General features: G+C 34.0%; 2 protein-coding genes and 1 pseudogene across 2 annotated transcripts; 1 reads left to right on the top strand and 2 right to left on the bottom strand.

Moving 5' to 3' along the window:
• Positions 1 to 10,214: 10,214 nt before the first annotated feature.
• LOC114162237 lies at positions 10,215 to 11,915 on the bottom strand (annotated as a pseudogene).
• Positions 11,916 to 14,006: 2,091 nt separating this feature from the next.
• LOC114187398 (protein MAIN-LIKE 1-like) lies at positions 14,007 to 15,660 on the top strand. The gene is made up of 4 exons (XM_028075650.1): positions 14,007 to 14,024; positions 14,101 to 14,757; positions 14,845 to 15,432; positions 15,505 to 15,660. The coding sequence occupies exons 1-4, from the start codon at positions 14,007 to 14,009 to the stop codon at positions 15,658 to 15,660; spliced, it is 1,419 nt and encodes a 472-aa protein (XP_027931451.1).
• A 272-nt stretch (positions 15,661 to 15,932) lies between these two features.
• On the bottom strand, positions 15,933 to 17,907 carry LOC114187391. The gene is made up of 4 exons (XM_028075641.1): positions 17,531 to 17,907; positions 16,480 to 17,455; positions 16,200 to 16,391; positions 15,933 to 16,097 (listed from the first exon to the last, which is right to left on the bottom strand). Exons 1-4 carry the CDS (start codon positions 17,905 to 17,907, stop codon positions 15,933 to 15,935), a joined length of 1,710 nt encoding a protein of 569 aa, XP_027931442.1.
• Positions 17,908 to 18,450: the final 543 nt, after the last annotated feature.

Below are 18,450 nucleotides of genomic sequence, written 5' to 3'. Positions count from 1 at the left end.
GGAAGTGGTTAATGTTAGGGTTGTTATTTGCATTTTTATCTATTAGAAATTAAATCATGAGAAAATATTTTAATTATTAAAATAACTGAATTACAGGAACAATTTTGCACGTTTTTACATTATTATAGGAATAATAGCGTAACTGTAGGGATTGTATATATTAATTATACATATTCTCTCTTGTATCTATTTATGTTCTTCCTTTTAATGAAATAGAACCCAGAATTCCTTTTATTTGTTTCCTTTACATGGTATCAGGAGCAGGAACGATCCTACGCTCAATCATTCATTTTTTTATTTTCCTATCCTTTTTTACATGGCTAACGATGGAAAAGAACCAAATTCTAATAGTTCTTATTCTCCCCATCATTCTGACCATCCCAGAATGGTCCTTGTTTCAAAATCTCTAAATGGAGAAAACTTTTCAACTTGGCGTAAAGCCATGGTCATCTCTTCAAATGGAAAATCCAAATTGGGTTTTGTTGATGGAACTTTCAAGGCACCCTCTACGGAAGACAATCCAGAAGAATATGTAGCATGCAAAAAATGCAACGACATAGTATTATCTTGGATTTTTAATTCTTTTTCACATGATATTGTAGATAGTGTTATTTTCTATGACACCGCTCATGAAGTTTGGGAAGATCTTCAAAATTGCTTCTCTCAAAGTCATGCACCACAGATTTTTCAGATTGAGAGAGACATTGCTTGTTTGACTCAAGATTAGGGATGGCAACGGGGCGGGTACGGGTATCATGATCCCATCCCCATCCCCATAATAAAAATTCATCCCCATCCCCATCCCCAAACCCAACGGGTATACAACTTTTGACCCATCCACATCCCCACCGGGTAACGGGTATTTTCTTATACCCATACCCATACCCATTTTTTTATTGTTCCATATATCAATTAAATATTTTTTATAAAAAAAATTTAAAAATCACACCAACGGAATCATGATACTATCAAAATATTCAATATTAAAATAACATACTCTTTTTGATTTTCATGATGTCAAATATTAAGAAAAATATTATAATAGTATAAATCTCAAATTAAAGTATCAAATAACAACTAAATAAAATTCAAATAATTATATAAAAGCTAAAAAATTACACATTACTAAAATTTTATAATAACCAAAATATTTATTAATTTTACAAATGATCAGTGGTTTCATTTGCATTCGGTCCACCTACACATAGAAAAAAAATGAAAAATTAGATATGATATAATAATTGAAATTGAAAATTTTAATTACTAGAATATAATGTACCTTCTTCATCATATTCATTCTCATAAAGGAGTAAAGATAATTAAATGTGTGACCCAAATTTGAGAATATCCATTTGAACATAACATAACGGAAAAAAAAATGTATAATTAAGATTATGATAAAAGGAAAAGTACCTTGAAGATCTGCTTAAACCTTAAAGAACAAGCCAAACAATTAAAAGAGAGTAAAAAAGTGTATAACCAAAGTAACAAAAAGAAGAGCTACAAAATAAGAGTCAAACATTTTCATGAAAATAAATAAATAAATAAAGATAATCAAATGTGTAACCTAAAAATTATTTCATAGAATGAAATTGAGGAACACCTATTTGAACATAACCATGTACAGAGAGTAAAAATTATGTAATAAGAAGAAGAAAAATTACCTTCAAAATTAAATCTTGAAAAACAAACCAGACAATTGAGAGAGTAAACAAAGTGTATAACAAAAACAAAGAGAATGAGAAATATGTTATATATATATATATATATATATTATATTATATTATATTATATTATATTATATATTATATTACTATGTATATATATATATTATATGTGTGGATATCTTATGTTTATATATATATATAATTATTTATATATATTATATTATATTATTATTACTATGTATATATATTATATGTGTGGATATCTTATGTTTATATATATATATATATATATATATATATATATTTTTTTTTTATAGATATATATTTATTTTAAGTATATATTATATTATATTATATAATAATATATTATATTATTATGTATATATATTATATGTATATGCGTAGATATTTTATGCTTTTATATATATATATATATATATATATATATATATATATATATATATATATATATTTCTTTTAAATTTTTATAAATTTGTAATGTTATAAATTTGTTTATAAAAAATCTCACTAGTTAAATGATTAATTTGTTTTATACGTATATATTATATATATTATATTATATTATTATGTATATATATTATATGTATATTATATTATATTATATTATATTATATTACATGTATATGTGTAAATATATATATATATATATATATATATATAAAAGTATATTTTATTTATATGTATATATACTATATTATATTATATTATATTATATTATATTATATTATATTATATGTGTAAATATATTATTTATTTATATATATTTTTTAGATTATTTAATAAATTATAAATAGTTTAGTAATTTAAGCGGGGACGGGTATTTGGGCGGGTATATATATATCCCCATCCCCATCCCCATCCTCATCCCCAGTTGAAAATTTCGGGTATTACCCATACCCATACCCATACCCAGTCAAAGCGGGGATTCCCCGTCAAAACGGGGACGAGTTCGGGTGATACCCACGGGCACGGGTTTATTTGCCATCTCTACTCAAGATCAAATGACAATCGCAACCTATTACACGAAGTTAAAGAAATTATGGGATGAGTTAGGCTCCTATAGTAATGCAACCTGCAACCTGCACTTGTGGAGCAAACAATAAAAGGCACAAACTGATGCAATTTCTTATAGGGTTGAATGACTCTAGTGTTATTCGTGGTCAACATCTCTTAATGAATCCATTGCCTGATGTTACACAGACTTACTCTTCTATCATTCAAGAAGAAAAAAAGCGACATTTGGGCACCACATGACACAATAGAAGCTTCAACCATGGTTGTTCAAAAGAATTAACAAATAGCACTTGTTGTTAGCCACAAATAAGGTTCTCATTCTCGTTTTAATTCATCTAATCAAAAGCCGATGCATTGTTCTCATTGTGATATAGATCATCATACAAAAGACACATGTTGGAAGCTACATGATTATTCTCCTAAACACCGAAGGCATGGAGTCACCCAAAATGCTTATTTTAAGCCCAATCGGAATAGTCAATTTTCAACAAATAATGTCATAGCAACTCCATTGATGCAACAGTTGCAATCCACAATGAATGAATTAACTGAACTACAACTTCAACATATGTTGTCTATTATGCAAGGTAATGTATCATCTTCGTCAACTAATCCTAAGGTCAACAACGCCAATGTTTTTTCAGGTTTGTCACCACCCAAACTTATAATTGATAGTGGGGTCATCGATAACATTATTTCTTCACCAACCTTGCTTGTCAATAGTAAAGAAAACACTTCTTTACCACTAGTTGTTATGCCAAATGGTAATCAGGCCCCTATTAGCTCTATTGGAACTTTACCTTTAAGTCCAATTGTTTCTTTAACAAATGTGCTTGTGATACCTTTTTAAAAGTAGATTTGATGTTAGTAAGTCAGGTCACAAGAAATTTAAATTGTTTAGTAACTTTTTTTCCTTATAGGTGTATTTTACAGGATTTGATTACGAGAATGACAATTGGTTTGGACAAACAAGGTGGACTCTATTACTTGGTTGCAATGACATCAAAGTCACACACTCCCATTCCATCACTTGCAGCCCATGCCACCAAGTCATCTCCTCCTTCAAACATTTCTACTACCTTGTGGCATCGACGACTAGGACATCTATCTCCATCTAGAATAGATTTCATGGCTAAAACTTTGTTAAACTTCTCTTTAGAGTCAAATAAAATTTGTGATGTTTGTACTCTTGCAAAACAGACACGCCTTCCTTTTCCAAATAGCTCAATTTCTTTCATTAAATCTTTTGAATTACTTCATTGTAATATTTGGGAACCATATAAAGTTTCTTCTCTTTCTGGTGCACAATATTTTTTTACTATTGTGGATGATTTTTCTCGCTTCACTTAGATTTTTTTCATGCATTATAAAAGTGAAACCTGACATCTTTTTACCAATTTCTTCTCTTTTGTCAAACCCCATTTTAATACCAATATAGCCAATATTCGGATTGACAATGGGAGGGAATTTTTTTCTACATGAGATTTTTTTACACAATAAGGAACAACTTACCAACATTCTTGCACTTACACACCACAACAAAACGGAGTTGTCGAGCGTAAGTATAGACATATCCTTAAGTCAACACGCGCTCTTCGTTTTCAAGCTCATCTTGCCTTACACTTTTAGGCAGAATGTGTTTCCACTGATGTCCATATTATTAACAGGTTACCTACAACTCTTCTATCAAGTCAGACACCTTTTTAGTGCTTATATGGTAAACTCCCTTCTTATTCACAAATTCGAGTTTTTGGATGTCTTGCTTATGCTACTAATGTTCATGTTTTTCATAAGTTCGCTCCTCGTGCCCAAAAATGTGTTTTTCTTGGTTATCCTCTTGGCCAAAAGGCTTACAAGTTATATGATATCCAATGTTGTCACCACTTCTTTCACCACCATAGACCTTGTCATACCTAATGTTGTCCTAGATAACCCTTCGTCTGCAACTCTTCCATACACTCCACCACCACCTACAAAAAACACAATTGTGCCTCCCACTAATTCCCCACTTGTGATTCCTTTGCGTCGTTCTCAACGATCTCATGGTCCTTTTGTAGCTTTACGAGATTATATTTGCAATCAGGTAGTGTCCCCTAGCCTATTGTCATCCTCCTCATCTTTTCCAAATAAAGGTACACGATATCCTCCATGCAATTTTATCTCTTATGATTATTATACCCCTCAACATCGGTCCTTTATTGCTACTATATTACTAATGATATTGAACCTACATGTTATGAACAAGCTATTTCTCACACTCATTGGTAAGAGGCAATGCAATCTGAATTGGTTGCTTTGGAGGCCAATAATACTTGGTCTATTACAACTCTTCCTTCTGGAAAGAAAACTATTGGTTGTCGTTGGATATATAAAATCAAGCGCAAATCTGATGGTTCTTAATGAGTGCGTATTTTTTTCCTCATTAAGTGTTTAATTCTAGGTATTTAATTGAATTTATGTGCTTAAAGAGTGATTTAATTGACAGTTCTGATAATTAGGCTATTTGAGCTTATGTAATAAAAATGTCTTAAAAAGTGATTTTTTGCTGCATAAATTATTTTTGGATATTTTAACGTTTGTTGATGCAGCTGAAGTTAAGATTAAGCTCATTTAAGGTGGAAAAATAAATTGATTGAAGTACAAACCACCTTTAAATAAGTCTAAAATCAGCAAGGTCTGGAAAAATCACTTCTGCACCCCCAGTTTTTACTTTACACACTCCTCTTTCCAAATGGGTCACATAAAACTTACTTCTGCACCCCTAGTTTCTACTAAGTTACACCCCTCCTACCACTTAAACTCTACTTAATCAGATGCTGCCATATGGCAATCCTCAACTTTCAAATTTGTCCAACCACATGATGACACATGTCATAATCCAACAACTCAAAATTCAGCCAATGAAGTAGTGCCACATCATCATCATCTTCTTTCCTTAAACCCTAGGCACCTTCATCCAATAGCAGCCCACCACCGCCAACCATTGATGTCGGCCACCATAGCAACGTTCAGCCACCACATGTCCATCTTCATCTCGACGGTGCAGTATCACTCCTCTCACGTTCACGAACAATAGTCATCATGGCACCATCGCACCTCAACTCACCTGCGTTGTGAACCACCATCAACGCAGATATGCATTACATGGAAGCCAAGAAAACGCAGTAGCGGAAGTGCCTCCACGCACCACTGATCTGCGCGAACCTACAACCATTGTTCGCAACACCACCATCGCACAACGCGCATCTTCATCTTCAGTGCAGCAAAGTGGCCAGAATAACGCAGCAGCCACCTTGGTTCTAACCTTGCACTTCGCCGTCGCTGGCAAAGACGTCACCCTCCATAGCAGCAGGACCTACAATTTTCGACGCCAATCTTTGCGAGCACACAGACCACGAAACATGGCAGCACCTGCACTTGTGAGTCAGCCCTACACCTTGCAGAAACCACCACCATGACTAAGGCATCATGATCTCCATCGCAGCTGCACCGCGCCTAAAGTTGACCACGAACTAGAGCTGCCATACGCGACTTCACCATTGCAGCAGCAACCTTGGAAACTGCGCCACCATCGTTTGTCGTTCACTCCTGCGGTAGTCTGAGCAGCGAGGAGTAGACGTCATTGCACCTGCAGCAGCAACAATCCATGAAGGAGAAGAAACCCTAATTTTGGAGAGAGAAGATCTGCCACATGTCAGTCTCTCAATAGATACTAAAATGGTCAAAGTTGATCAAATATGGTCAAAGACTGGTCAAACGAGAGAGGTTTAACTGCAAATATTGATATTTTTGGATTTCTCCAAATTTGGAATATAGGATTGAAAATGGCTTATTGACAAAATTAATGCAAATATTATTTGGTAATAATTTATCAGATATCTTTAAATAATTAATTTATTTAATTATATCATAAATTATTAACCAACTATATTTGTTAAATATTTTTAAAACTAACTATATCTCCAAATATTTTAAAATCACAATAAAGATAAATGATATTTATCTTTATTTTAAAAGATATTTGAGAGGTTTTAACAACCAAAAAGCCCAATCCAAGTCCTATATAAAGAGACGAAGGGAGTAGAAGAAAATAAGCTTGGGACTTCGGAGTTTTGGAACCCTTAGGGGGGCCTAATTTCGTTTCCTTTCTCTTTATTATTCTTTCTATTTTTATTTTACTTTTGCATTCTATGGATTACTAAACTTCTTGGGTTGATTCCATTGTAATTTCATTATGGATTCTGAGGTTAAAATGAAATAATTTCTTTGTTCTTTTTATTATTGTTGAGGTTTTAACTCATCTATGTCTTTTATCTTTGAATCACATAAAAAGTAATGATTTTAGATCTATATGCATGTTGATCATATGATTCCAAGAGTTTTTAAATTTAATTGAGACTTTACTTTAATTTTATTTAGAAACTTTCATGTGATTAAATGAGTTTTTACCAATAATTGAGACTTTACTTTGATTAAAGGTATTTACTCTAACTAAAATTAATCGAGACTTTACTTTGATTAATTAAGCTTTTTATTTGGTGAGGAGATAAAAAAATAGACATGATTAGACATAGTAAAATTTGATTGAGACTGTACTTTGCTTGAATTTATTGTGGATAATCTAAAAGTTCTCACTTTTAATTGAGACTGTACTTTAGTTAAAAGTGAGAATGCCAACAAATTAATTGAGACTTTACATTGATTAATTTGCAAATCTACAACAATAATTAATTGAGCAATAATCTTTAGATAACCGATGATGAATCTATTTTGAAAAAGCAGTGGAATCAATCTATTTTCTTTACTATTGTTTTTATCTTTTCTATTTCTTTCTTGTTTATCTTAATCCCCCTATATTTTTATTATTTTATTTGACTAACTCTTTTGTATAGTTTTTATAAGAACTAATTTGTTAGAAATCAATTTCATGTTCGTTGGGAGATGACTTTGGGTTACTTTACCCTTTCTATTTTGTTGACTACTATCTTAGCAATACTGACGTTGCTATAGTTTAGTAGTATTAATGTGATCGCGTCAACGACAACGTTATCAGTTCTCTTGAACGATATAAGGCACGTCTTGTTACAAAGGGATATACACAACTAGAAGGTATTGATTATCATGACACTTTTTCACCTACTACTAAAATGGTCATAATTCGTTGTTTATTAGCTTTGGTTACTGCTCAACATTGGTCTCTTCATCAGCTTGATGTCCATAACACTTTTCTTCATGGTGATCTTTCCGAAGAAATCTATATGTCCCTTCCTCTAGGTTTTCAACAACAGGGGGAGAATCTTGTGTGTCGCCTCAACAAGTCCTTATATGGATTAAAACAAGCTTCTCGTGAATGGTTTGCCAAATTCTCTATAGCTATTCAGGCTGTTGGTTTTATTTAATCAAAAGCAGATTACTCACTATTTACATGTAAAAAGGGTAAGTCATTAACAACTTTGTTGATTTATGTCGATGATATTCTCATAACTGGTAATGACCCTATTGCAATCTCTAGCCTTAAACAATTCCTACACATTATTTTCGGATAAAAGATTTGGGTGATCTTAAGTTTTTCCTAGCTATTGAGGTCTCTCGTTCTTAAAAAGGTATTTTCATATCACAAAGAAAATACACTTTGGAAATTATCAAAGATGGTGGGTATCTTGGAGTTAAGTCCGTGGATTTTCCCATGGAACAAAATACAAAGCTTTCCGATGAAGGGGAATTATTGAAGGACCCGTCACTATATAGGCGAGTTATTGGTCGCTTAATTTATTTGACAATTACTCGTCCTGATATCACCTATGTGGTACACATACTAAGCATATTCAAGCACGCTCTATGCAAGCCTCATATGAAAGCTACAATGTGTGTGTTGTGATATTTAAAGAATAATCCATGTCAAGGTCTATTTTTTCCTTCACAAAATGATTTGTCTTTGTGCACTTTTTGTGATTTAGATTGGGGAGGTTGCCCCGTATCCCGAAAATCAACTACAGGTTATTGTGTTTTTTTTTTTATCCTCCTTCATCTCTTGGCGAACAAAGAGGTAGAAGACAATTTTTCTATCCTTAGCAGAAGCTGAATATAGAGTATTGTGGGTACTTGTTGTGAGTTGACTTGGTTATGATCATTGTTAAAATATTTACGGATATTGCATCCTAAATTGGCATTATTGCATTGTGACAATAAAGTCGCCTTACACATTGCGGCTAACCCAATATTTCATGAAAGAACTAGACATATAGAGATGGATTGCCACTTCATTTATGATAAGATTCAAGATGGTTCAGTTGCAAGAAAATATGTACCTTCCGATGAACAACTTGTTGATGTGTTTAAACAACTAGAAAAAGAAGCTTTCTCTACCATGAAGCGCAAGTTGGGAGTTCTTGATATTCACTCTCCAACTTAAGGGGAAGTGTTAGAAATTAAATCATGAGAAAATATTTTAATTATTAAAATAGCTAAATTATAGGAACAATTTTGCGCATTTTGTTTTTATATTATTATAGGGATAATAACATAACTGTCACTACTAGAAATTCTCATATTACATAGAATTTTTCTTGCAAATTTGTTAAAAACAATTTGCAAAAAAAAAACTTTTTTCTGCCATTTTTTCTAAAAATTTTAATTGATAGATAATTTCTTCGTGGGTAATCATTTGCTACAAAATTATAAAATTTGCAAGTATTGCCTACAAAATTTGTTGCGAAAAGTGTTTTATACAAAATATTTTGCAAGAAAATTGGTAGCAATTTCTTGTAATTTTTTCACAACAAAATTTGTAAGTATTCCCTACGAAAAAAATTTAAAAACAAAATTTGCAGAAAATGTGAGTTTTTTTAGTAATGTGTATGGATTATATATATATATATATATATATATATATATATATATATATATTAATTATATATATTTCCTCGATGAAATACAACCCATAATTCATTTTATTTGTTGTCTTTACATTATCAAATAATAAAATTATTTTTATTTGATAAAAGTTTAAAATAGTATAAATAAAAAATAACTATAAAATATCTATTTGACCATTTTTTTTAGTCTAGTTTCTCTACTAAGTTTTTTTTATGTTGTCCTATGCTGAACATTAAAAATACATTGCTTTGATACTTTAAAGATAACTTTAATATATTTTAAAATTTTAAAATTAATGATTATTTATGTATTTTAAAGGCACATCAGATAAAATGTAGTTGAGAATCCAAACTTGTATAAATATTTTCTATGAATTTATAACAATTAATAATGAGGTTAAATTTTTTTAATTTTTCAGCAAACACATTTCTTTTACCTCGTAATTTTTTGGTTTTCATGATTTAACAAAAAATAGAACCTTACTTTTCGTATTTTATTTTTCATACTTTAGTAATTACTTTTCGTTAAAATAAATAGTATAAAAAAATTCAATTGTGTTTATTATTTTTATTGTCATAAAAAAAAAGAGTCTAAAAACACTATCAAAATATTCCAGTGATATAAATCTGTAATACAAACACCACTTCACACAAAAAATAACTTATTTCAGTACTCACCAGTTCTGATTTAAGTCTTATTTTGCAGTAAATATATTCATAAATTTGGTACTAAAGAAGGTTTCGACGTTTCTCAAAGGGAAACAACTTAAAATTTGGTAAACTTCTTTTCCTTCAAGCTCTCCACAGTATCCTTGAGACTCACTTCCAAAGGAGTAAATTCAATCCCCAAACTCTTCGCTTTTTCCTTCGAAACATTAAACAGTGGCACATATGGCTTATCATCTTCACAACGTCTGAGTAGTGTATCACCCTCTCAACTAGTAAATATCTTCCATTAGCTGAAGCATTCTCATATGCCAGAACATGGGCAATTGCAACATCTCTCACGTCCACCCATTTAAAACAATCATTTTTAAATGTTGGCGCACCTGTATGAAGGCGATGCAACAGTTTTTTTTTTTTTTAATTATCTAAGAACAGAACAGCAAAATCAAATGATAGAAATTTTAGAGCATAATGTGTAAACAGTAATTACCATTAACTAAATTTAAAACTACAGCAGCACTGGTGTTAAGCTCTGGTTGCAAGAGAGGTCCAATAACCAATGCTGGGTTCATTGTAACCATGTCGATATTGTTTTCTTTCACAAATTTCCAGGCAGCATCTTCGGCCAAAGTCTTTGAAAGGTTATACCATGACTAGAACATAAATAATAAATAGCAAAAATGTGAGAAGAACAAGGCAACATAATATGCATGACAAATTATAAGACTTTGTTGACATTTGAATAATTAACATGTAATGAAAGTATATAAGAGAAAACGGCGCATACCTCCATTCTCTTACAGAATTCTGGGTCGGAGTGCCAAGTCTCGTCAACCACCACATCAGGGGTTTTAGGCCTGTCGCTGAACCCAACTGCAGTAAAAGAAGAAGTTAAAACGACGCGTTTCAGCGTCGGCGAGTTCACACACGATCTCAGAACATTCAAAGTTCCCTTCACAGCTGGATCCAACAACTCGGTCTGAAACAAAAAAAGCAAAAACAAATTGTTATACGGCCATGGATAAAAAAGAATGAACACATCTTATTGCAATCAAAAGAAACCTGTGGATCTTTGGCATTGTTGAAAATGGGAGAAGCCGTGTGGAACACAGCGTGACAACCTTGAACGGCAGAGTGAAAGGAACCTTCTTCTAGAAGATTTGCCTTGAAGAGATGCAATCTCTCCTTGGCACCTTGAAGGTTAAGCAAGTGATCCACCATTCTGGGATCATCTGCACGTCACACATTATATTATGGCAGAGACACACAGAAAAGGAATCAATGAAGAAGAAGAAGACATGTATGTATTTCATAATCTTTCGGATCAAAAGTATTTTGCTTGTTACAAAACAAAAGAGGGAAACTTATTCTAAACAGGTTTTGCAAAACGGAACAAAACTAAATCCTAGATTGCTGATAAAAAATCAGTAATCTTAACCCTAACAGATCCGATCAAAACACATACTTGGGTCGAGAACAGTGGCCTTAACATTGTAACCGTGTTCCAGAAGAAACTTAACGAGCCAGGAAGCTATGTAACCGGAAGCGCCAGTAACACACGCTACTTTGCCACTGCCCGTGCTCATTCTGAACTCATTCTGTGTTCAGTGTTGTGCTAATGTTCACTGGTTTTGAAACTAATGTTTAAAAGACAATTGAAAAAGTGGTAGTTTGATATATATTACTACATCTCCATTTCAGTGGAAACTATTTGAATATATTCTGTAAAAAGATCCAGAAATAGGTAGATCATGTTTGGACTAGGATAAGGATGTAAAAAAAATAGTGGTCGGTTGAGATTCCAAATTTTCTCATACTCCCAACTTACACGTTTAAAAATTATTCTTTTATTATAAATTATTATTTTATTATAATAATTTTTTATTTTATTAATTTCATTGAAAAATAATATAGAACTTTGTAGTAAATATAATTGATGTGATTAATATAAGTATGTAAAAAATTCATTGTTTAAAAAATAACACATGTGTTTTAAGTTATTTTTATTAGTGTTCCGGTCTGGTACTTTGAAAACAAAGCTAAAACAATTTTCGTCCTCTCCTCTCATCACATTATCTCTCTTACTGTTTTAGGAGTGGTTAAGCAAAATCGAGAAAAATCACCCCCTTCTCCAGACTCCCCCTGTCGTATTATATAGACTAGTTATAATTATCTTTGGGGGGCTTCTCCCTGCACCTCCAATAATCTCTTCTGTACCCCCAAAACCTACTTTATTTCCATGTTTGTCCCTGGTTATAAAATAAGTTACTATCTATTTTCTCTCTTTCACCGCATTGCACCCCCAAATACCCCTGCACCCCTCACACCCCTCACCGCACTGCACCCCCAAAACTCCTACACCCGCACCCCAATAAAGCAGATTCCCTGCACCTGCACCCTTGGAATCTTTGACCTAAGTTCTTTTATCTTCCACACAGCCTCCACGCCTCCACACCTCCACACACTCTCCATCCTCCTTCTCCCTCTTCTCCCTCTTCTCCCACAAAGCATTCTCCCCACGCCATCCTTTTCTCCTCCACACGCAAAATCCTTTTCTCCTCCACACACCATTCTTCTCCCCAGCGTCGGCAACCGCCTTTCATCCTTTCTCGTCGCTTCTCCATTTTTTACAGTTAAGTACTACTGGTTTTTTAATATTAGTACAGTGCATGTGTATATTTTTATTTTAATGCATGTGTATATTTTTATTTTAATTGATTTTAGTTGTACCTTTGTCTTAAACCTGCTTTGGAAATAGCCCTAGAAGGTGGGTTGTGTTGATGAGCGGTGTGTATTTGAGAGGAAGGGTTTTGCAGCGTTTTTTTTTTTTTAAGGAAACGGATTGTGGAATCCGTTTCGTGTGGTTTTTTTTTAGGAAACGGATTGTGGAATTCGTTTCCCCTTTTTTTTTTTTTACAAAACGGATTGTGGAATCCGTTTCTTTTTTTTTGTTTTTTGGAAACGGATTGTGGAATCCATTTCCTGTTCTTTTTTTTTTACAAAACGGATTGTGGGATCCGTTTCTTTTTTTTTTTAGGAAACGGATTGTGGAATCCGTTTCCCCTTTTTTTTTTTACAAAACGGATTGTGGGATCCGTTTCTTGTTTTTTTTTAGAAACTTAGGTGAAACAGATTGTGGAAGCCGTTTCCCATACTGCTGAAACGGAACCTGGAATCCGTTTTGGCTGTGTTTTTTGGTTTTCCCATGAAATGTGAAATCTGTTTTAGCATCTGATTTACTTCTTGAATGCGTTTAATGTTTTTTATTTAAATTCGTTTCATGTAATTAATTTGATTGTGATCCGTCTTCAATTTGTGAAATTGAACCTGCACTTACTGCACTTAGAGTGTTTTTACGAGGAAAAAAAAAGGAAAGATGATGTGAAATTGAACCTGCACTTACTGCATTTAGAGTGTTTTTACAAGGAAAAAAAAAGGAAAGATGAGGGCGAGTATTTATTATTTATTAATTTGTATTTTATTTTATTATAGATATGGTTAGGACACGAGGAAATATATCTAGACATGGTTCAAATGATGCACCCGAGAGTTCCAGACAGGGTGGTGCACGAAAGAGACCGACAACATCGACTCGTAGAAGGGGTCAGCATGAGGCTAATGTTATTTTGGATGATATTGTTGAGAATGAGGTTTCTGACGTTCCTCAGGAGGACGAGCACGAGATTGATAACGATGGTGGAGGATTTCTTGGTGGTCCGTATGATACATCTTTATTGCCCGGTACCAGGATCATGTTGCACGCATGATATGGGATGGTCAGGTCAGTAAGAAGTTTTTATATAGGTTTAATTTTGTTGTTCTTAAGTATTTTTATTCTTTTTTATTTCTTTTGTTAGGATCGAGCTGTGAAAGTGGTCTTCCATATTAAAAAAGTGAAGAAATTAGGACGTCCTCACCCTTCTGTTGCACCTTTTGTGTTAGCTTCTGGATTATCGCCTTTGTGCGACATTTTATATGAATATATCGATCTTGGGTTGGTATTGGGTTTCGTGGAGAGATGGCATCCCGAGACTAATACTTTTCATCTACCCATTGGGGAGATGACCATCACTTTGGATGACGTATGGTCACTTCTCCATCTTTCCATCAGTGGAAACTTTTGCTCGACTGAAAATCTAGAATATGAAGACTTTGTTGAGATTTTGACGACACTTCTTGGTGTTGACCGGGCCATGGCTTGTGTGGAGCTGAATCAAAGTCGGGGTGCACAGGTCCGACTTAGTTGGTTGAGAGAGTTGTATGACATCTATTGTGAAAACGAGCTATGGGAGTTTGCTGCACGTGCATATCTTTTGCACCTTGTAGGGTGCACGATATTTGCTAACAAAAGCGCCACCTATGTTCGTACACATTATCTCGAGCTATTTAGAGATCTCTCCACATGTCGTACATATGGTTGGGGAGTTGCTACTCTTGTCCACTTATATGAGCAGCTAGGAGATGCCAGCTTTGCAAATACAAAGCAATTAGCTGGATATCTACCTCTTCTGCAGGTACCCATTTATATAACATTTTATTATTTATTTTACTTGTTTTTAGTTTTATATGACAATGGTTAAATGAAATATTATTTGATACAGGCTTGGATATACGAGCACTTCCCTACATTGGGAAGGAAGCAAGTACGGGATACATATGTGGAGACCGAACCCCGTGCTCTACGTTATGTCACTGGACGCGCCATTTCCGCTATAGCTGATGTTAGAGTCCAGTTGGATGGCTTGACATATGATGGGATGATTTGGAACCCATATATAGCACATAGAGCTGCTCGACAACTTGTAACACATGGCATGTTTTATGGCTTCCTGAGGGTTGGTACCGTCGTACAACGTCATTTGCCAGAGCGTGTGTTGCGACAATTTGGCTTCATCCAGCCTATTCCACGACCGCCTAGTTCGGTTCCCATGATGGACTTTGAGGCTATTGATGATCGATGGAAAAAGCACGAGCAGTTTGTTGTACATCAAGTGGTCCAAGCACCAGCTCCTTTTTCATGTTCAGATGGATATTTGCAGTGGTTTAGGAGAGTCTCCCATTCATACAATTTACGTGGAGCTGAGGCCGACCGACCTAGCCTTGTGCTTGTGCCCCGACTTCGTCGAAATTTGCCAGATGACATAACAGTTCAGAGGACGTCACCGTCATCATCTTCTAGTGGTTTATTGGTATGTTACACATTTAGTTGTTCATATTATTAGTAACTTTTAATATTTGACATTAACTTATTATTATCACAGGGTCTCGTGAAACGCATTATAAGTGGTCTTCAGCGGATGATAGACTGTAGAGACGTTACTAAGGGCACAGTTGCCTGGGATCGCACTCATGAGTTATTGCAGATGGCTCGAGATGGCGTTGAAGAGGAAGAGACTAGAGGAGGACGTAGAGTTTGAGGTCGACGACCATCTACGTCTGGATAGTCGATTTATTTGTATTTGATGTTAGAATTGACATTTGTATTGGATTTTATATTAAGATATTTCATCTATATATGGTATTTTATATTAAGATATTTCATCTATATATGGTATTTTATATTAAGTTATTTAATGTTAGCAATGAGGCCAAAATATTTCCGTCCCTTGGCCAAAGGAGTTAGAATTTTATATATTGGTAAAATAATTACAAACTACAACAGTGAAATACTTAATACAATCAACAAATATCAGTCTTCCATGAGATCTACATAACTACGATCCACTATGTGTAAATCTAGGAATGCTTGCATCCTATCTCTATAAAATGATGCCCACCCTTTTGCCTTTGGGTAACAATTGCTAGATGATATGATATCCACTGTCAGTAATGGACAACCTTCTTGTAGACGAACCTGTAAATACACAATTAGTCAATAGAGAAATGAAGTTCTTTATAAAAATAATATATATATATATATATATATATATATATATATATATATAAACATATATACCTGCACAAAATGAGAATTGTAAACATGTCCGATACAACTTAGTCGATGTTGACTTTGCGAAATAGGTGGGGATGTACGAAGTGGGAATATCGTCAAATTCTGAACTGATGACAAGCACACGAGGATTACATTATACCGATTAGCAATCGCATACCCCATGTTTGGTATAGTCATCCACTTGTCTCGATTAGCCTGTATATAATTAATTAGATTATAATAAAACAAAATCATAGAAAACTTGTAATACATAAATTTCAACATTGGTGTATAGAAGTTATACCCCTGATGGTGATTGAACTAGCAAAGACTTTCTCAGTTCTTCCAGACGATCATAGCCTCCAACTAATGTTGCATATTCATCTCGCCATTGACTAAGTTCTTTGTATAGATCATGTCTGATTAGAGGCCATGACTCCTCACCCATACCCAACAATGCAGCAATGCATCTATATCCACAATGACCGTCCGCCACAACATCGACAACATCGAGTATATAAGGATGAAAAACATGATTGAACTGTTCTAGCATGGGTATTACTTTCTCTTCAATTACACGTTTGCTCTTCAGCTTGTTTTCTGTTTTTGCAACACATGTGTCTTGTCTTGAGGACTCAATGAAGGCGTCCACATGCTCAAAATAGGAGGGATCACGTTTGGTTGACTTCTTTGATCTATGACTCTTAGCTACACCTTTCGTCTTAACTTTACTCGGTGGTGGTAACATCGATGTCATGGAAGGGCAAACTATGTCGAGTAATTTATGTTTTATGGTCACTTTTCCTGCAATATCAACTTCTTTGAAAAGATTAAGCAGTAGATCAACCTCCCTCTGAATAGATAATTGCCCTTCAGATTGTGAAGACGAGACATTGGAGAAGCTCAACCTAGTCCACATCACATGAATTTCTTGGAGAGGAATAATCCCAGGATCATATCGTGTTAATTCACACGCACATGGTAGACCATAAGTTTGTCTGAGAATGCAGCCACAACGACTACTATCGAATCCAATCTTCTTTACTCTTTCCAACTCTTGAGCAAGGAGTTCTAAGGCACATCTAGAAATATTTCCCACTAATCTTCTATAACTCAATGCCTTGTAAGAGTCACTGATAAGATTTATAATTCTTTCAAAAGACGATTTAATTTCGTTATGTTGCAAGATAATAACGTTGTGAATTCCATCCCAACACGAACAAAGGTCTCCCATACTACTTCCAAGAACTTTCTTCAGACTCCAGTGAGCAGATTCAACCCTAGTACAATTTATACAAGGAAATCATATAAACCATTAATAAATAAATTTAATTAATAGCAAAATGCAAATATACCTGTTTGATGTTGTATTCCCCAAATGCATAACTTTGTTCGTCCATGCCTTCACAAAGAATTTCTTGTAAAGAATGATCCACGAGTCGTTAACATATTCAAAGAATACAGGCCATGGCTGGCAAACAAGCTCAAGACGATGAACACACTCGTTGAACTTTAATTCATCTTCACAGTCCATGACATTCTCCCAGGCTTGCAATACAACATCCCATGCATCAACAGAATTTACTAGCATTTTGCACTTTGCCTGCACATTTTTTTGAATGTGGAAACAACATAGAAGATGATAACACTCAGGGAACACAATGCCAACAGCATTCATTAGAGTAAGATCCCTATCAATTACAATGACTTGTGGACCACCCTCGGACGTCATAAACAGACCTCTTAGCCTTTCAAGAGCCCAAATGAAATTATTTTGCTTTTCACTAGATAAAAATGCAAAAGCGGTCGAGAAAGTTAATCCTGTTGAGGTCACACCAACAATCTCAAGTAATGGCAACCGATATTTGTTGGTTTTATAGGTACTATCCATTAAGAACACAATATTGAATGAATTTAACAACTTCACAGCATCAGGATGGGTCCAGAACAAATCGCTTACCACATCAGATTCATCAAGACATCTACTAAAATGGATGTAGTGATCACGTTCCAACATCAACATTAACTGTTGTAACTCAGTTCTTTAACCTCTTATTGAACGTTTGTACCTAGATCTTGCATTATACACTTGCTTCAGAGTTGTAACATTACAATCATCTTTTTCTTTCAGAGTGAGAAGTATATTTGCAGGTTTTACTTGACTTTTGGTCATATCAACAAGCAACGACTGTTCAGTAGACTTCAACCTACCCGCATAGGGGTGACCAACTAGAGTAGAAGAGACTTCGTGATTATGGTAACCACATTTTACGTT

Source organism: Vigna unguiculata, chromosome 1 (assembly GCF_004118075.2).
Source record: "Vigna unguiculata cultivar IT97K-499-35 chromosome 1, ASM411807v1, whole genome shotgun sequence".
Taxonomy (NCBI): domain Eukaryota; kingdom Viridiplantae; phylum Streptophyta; class Magnoliopsida; order Fabales; family Fabaceae; genus Vigna; species Vigna unguiculata.
Note: the sequence above shows the minus strand (reverse complement) of the source record. Positions and strands in the feature narration are given on the sequence as shown.